This window comes from Buceros rhinoceros, unplaced genomic scaffold, assembly GCF_000710305.1.
Source record: "Buceros rhinoceros silvestris isolate BGI_N320 unplaced genomic scaffold, ASM71030v1 scaffold33411, whole genome shotgun sequence".
In the NCBI taxonomy this organism is placed as follows: domain Eukaryota; kingdom Metazoa; phylum Chordata; class Aves; order Bucerotiformes; family Bucerotidae; genus Buceros; species Buceros rhinoceros.
Window position 1 is genome coordinate 13,802 of NW_010394403.1, and position 1,430 is coordinate 15,231.

Genomic DNA, 1,430 nt, shown 5'->3' on the forward strand with positions numbered 1-1,430 from the left:
CCACTGATGGAGCTGGCCTGAAGACGCCGGCCACAACACCAGCCATCCCACAGGATGCAGGAACATCTTCCACGGCGTCCACTCATGCCACAGCACTCACCCCCTCGGGGCGTTCACAGGCTGCGAATCCAACGTCTGTCGTCACGTCGCAGTACCCAGAGGTAGCAGCAAGTACAGCCACAACATCCTCGAGTCGATCAGCTGCTCTTCCGGGCTCTACGAGAGAGGCCACGGCTTTCACTACTGCCTCTACAGCAGAAACTACGTCTGGGCCCAGGACAAAGCCAACAGCTCTCATTTTCCCAACAACCATGGCTCCAGCGGATGGGCCCCAAACAACAGCTTCGGGCCTTGCAGGAGCTCAGGACACGAGTGATGAGTATATTCTCGTGGCTGCCCAGCCCCTCGCTCAGTATTTGGTGGATAAGAGTTTGCTTCTCGCGGTGCTTTTGGTAGGTACGGTTTTCTTCATTGCTGTGATCGTTGTGTTCCTCATGCAGGCCTACGAGAGCTACAAGAAGAAGGACTACACGCAGGTGGATTACCTCATCAATGGCATGTATGTGGACTCGGGGATGTGATGGGGGGATCGAACAGGGAGCAGAGAGATGGAGAGGAGACTGCAAGCCTGCCTGACTTGGTTTTCTTTCCCGTTTGCCTATAACACAAACTGAAAGTGCTTCCAAATTTACTTCTAGTGCAATTGAGGAGAAATGCCATGGACTGTATTAAGGAAAAAATAATATTTTTTATTCAACTGTGCAACAAGTTGCTGTAAAAAAAAAAAACAAACCATTTTTAAAACTTCCGTAACATGCAATAGCTTTGGCCACTATTTTTCATCGCAAAACCAACCTAGCAGGGGGTAAGCCATCACCCTCGAAATGCTGTGGCACTTTCGCAGCTGTTTACAGTGCAAGTTCCCCGCGTTCCACCCGCCTCCCGAGCGCTCCTCTGAGCAGAGGGTGCTCTGCCCTGAACGGCCCGCTGAGGCGTGGGGAGCGTGGCTGCAGCGGGGAGCCCTCACCCAGCGTGTGCCACATTTCCTAACGCTTCGTGCTGGTACAGAGGTGTGTTTACAAGGCGTTGTAAACGTTTCCTGCTAACCCTAGATAACTCTTCACCCTGGAGCGGATTACTGTGCCTCTGCACTGAAATGATCTTATTTTTGTATTGACTGAATAAACGGGGCCCTGGAAGGGCGTTTCTTGTTGCATTGCTGTTTTCCTCTGGGTCCCTGCCAGCGCAGAAGCAGGTGGGTGGGCTTCAGCGGCTTACGGTCTGCTTCAGTATTCCAAGAACGGGGCTTTGAAGACCGCACTGGAAGCGTGGCCATGTCACAGAAGGTGCTGATCCTCTTCCAGGATGTTCTGCTCTCATGTCCGAGCAGGAGCTGCCAGTCCCCAGGGAGGAATCCCTGCCTGCTGTCC

At 53.0% G+C, this 1,430-nt stretch overlaps 1 protein-coding gene across 1 annotated transcript in view; it reads left to right on the plus strand.

The window, feature by feature from the left end:
• LOC104501409 (chromosome unknown open reading frame, human C11orf24) overlaps nucleotides 1-581 on the plus strand; it is a 6,660-nt gene extending 6,079 nt beyond the window's left edge. Inside the window, exon 4 of the mRNA XM_010145213.1 lies at nucleotides 13-581. Within this exon, the coding sequence (XP_010143515.1) occupies nucleotides 13-581 (569 nt within the window). The remainder of the gene's footprint in view (nucleotides 1-12) is intronic.
• The last annotated feature ends 849 nt before the right edge of the window (nucleotides 582-1,430 follow it).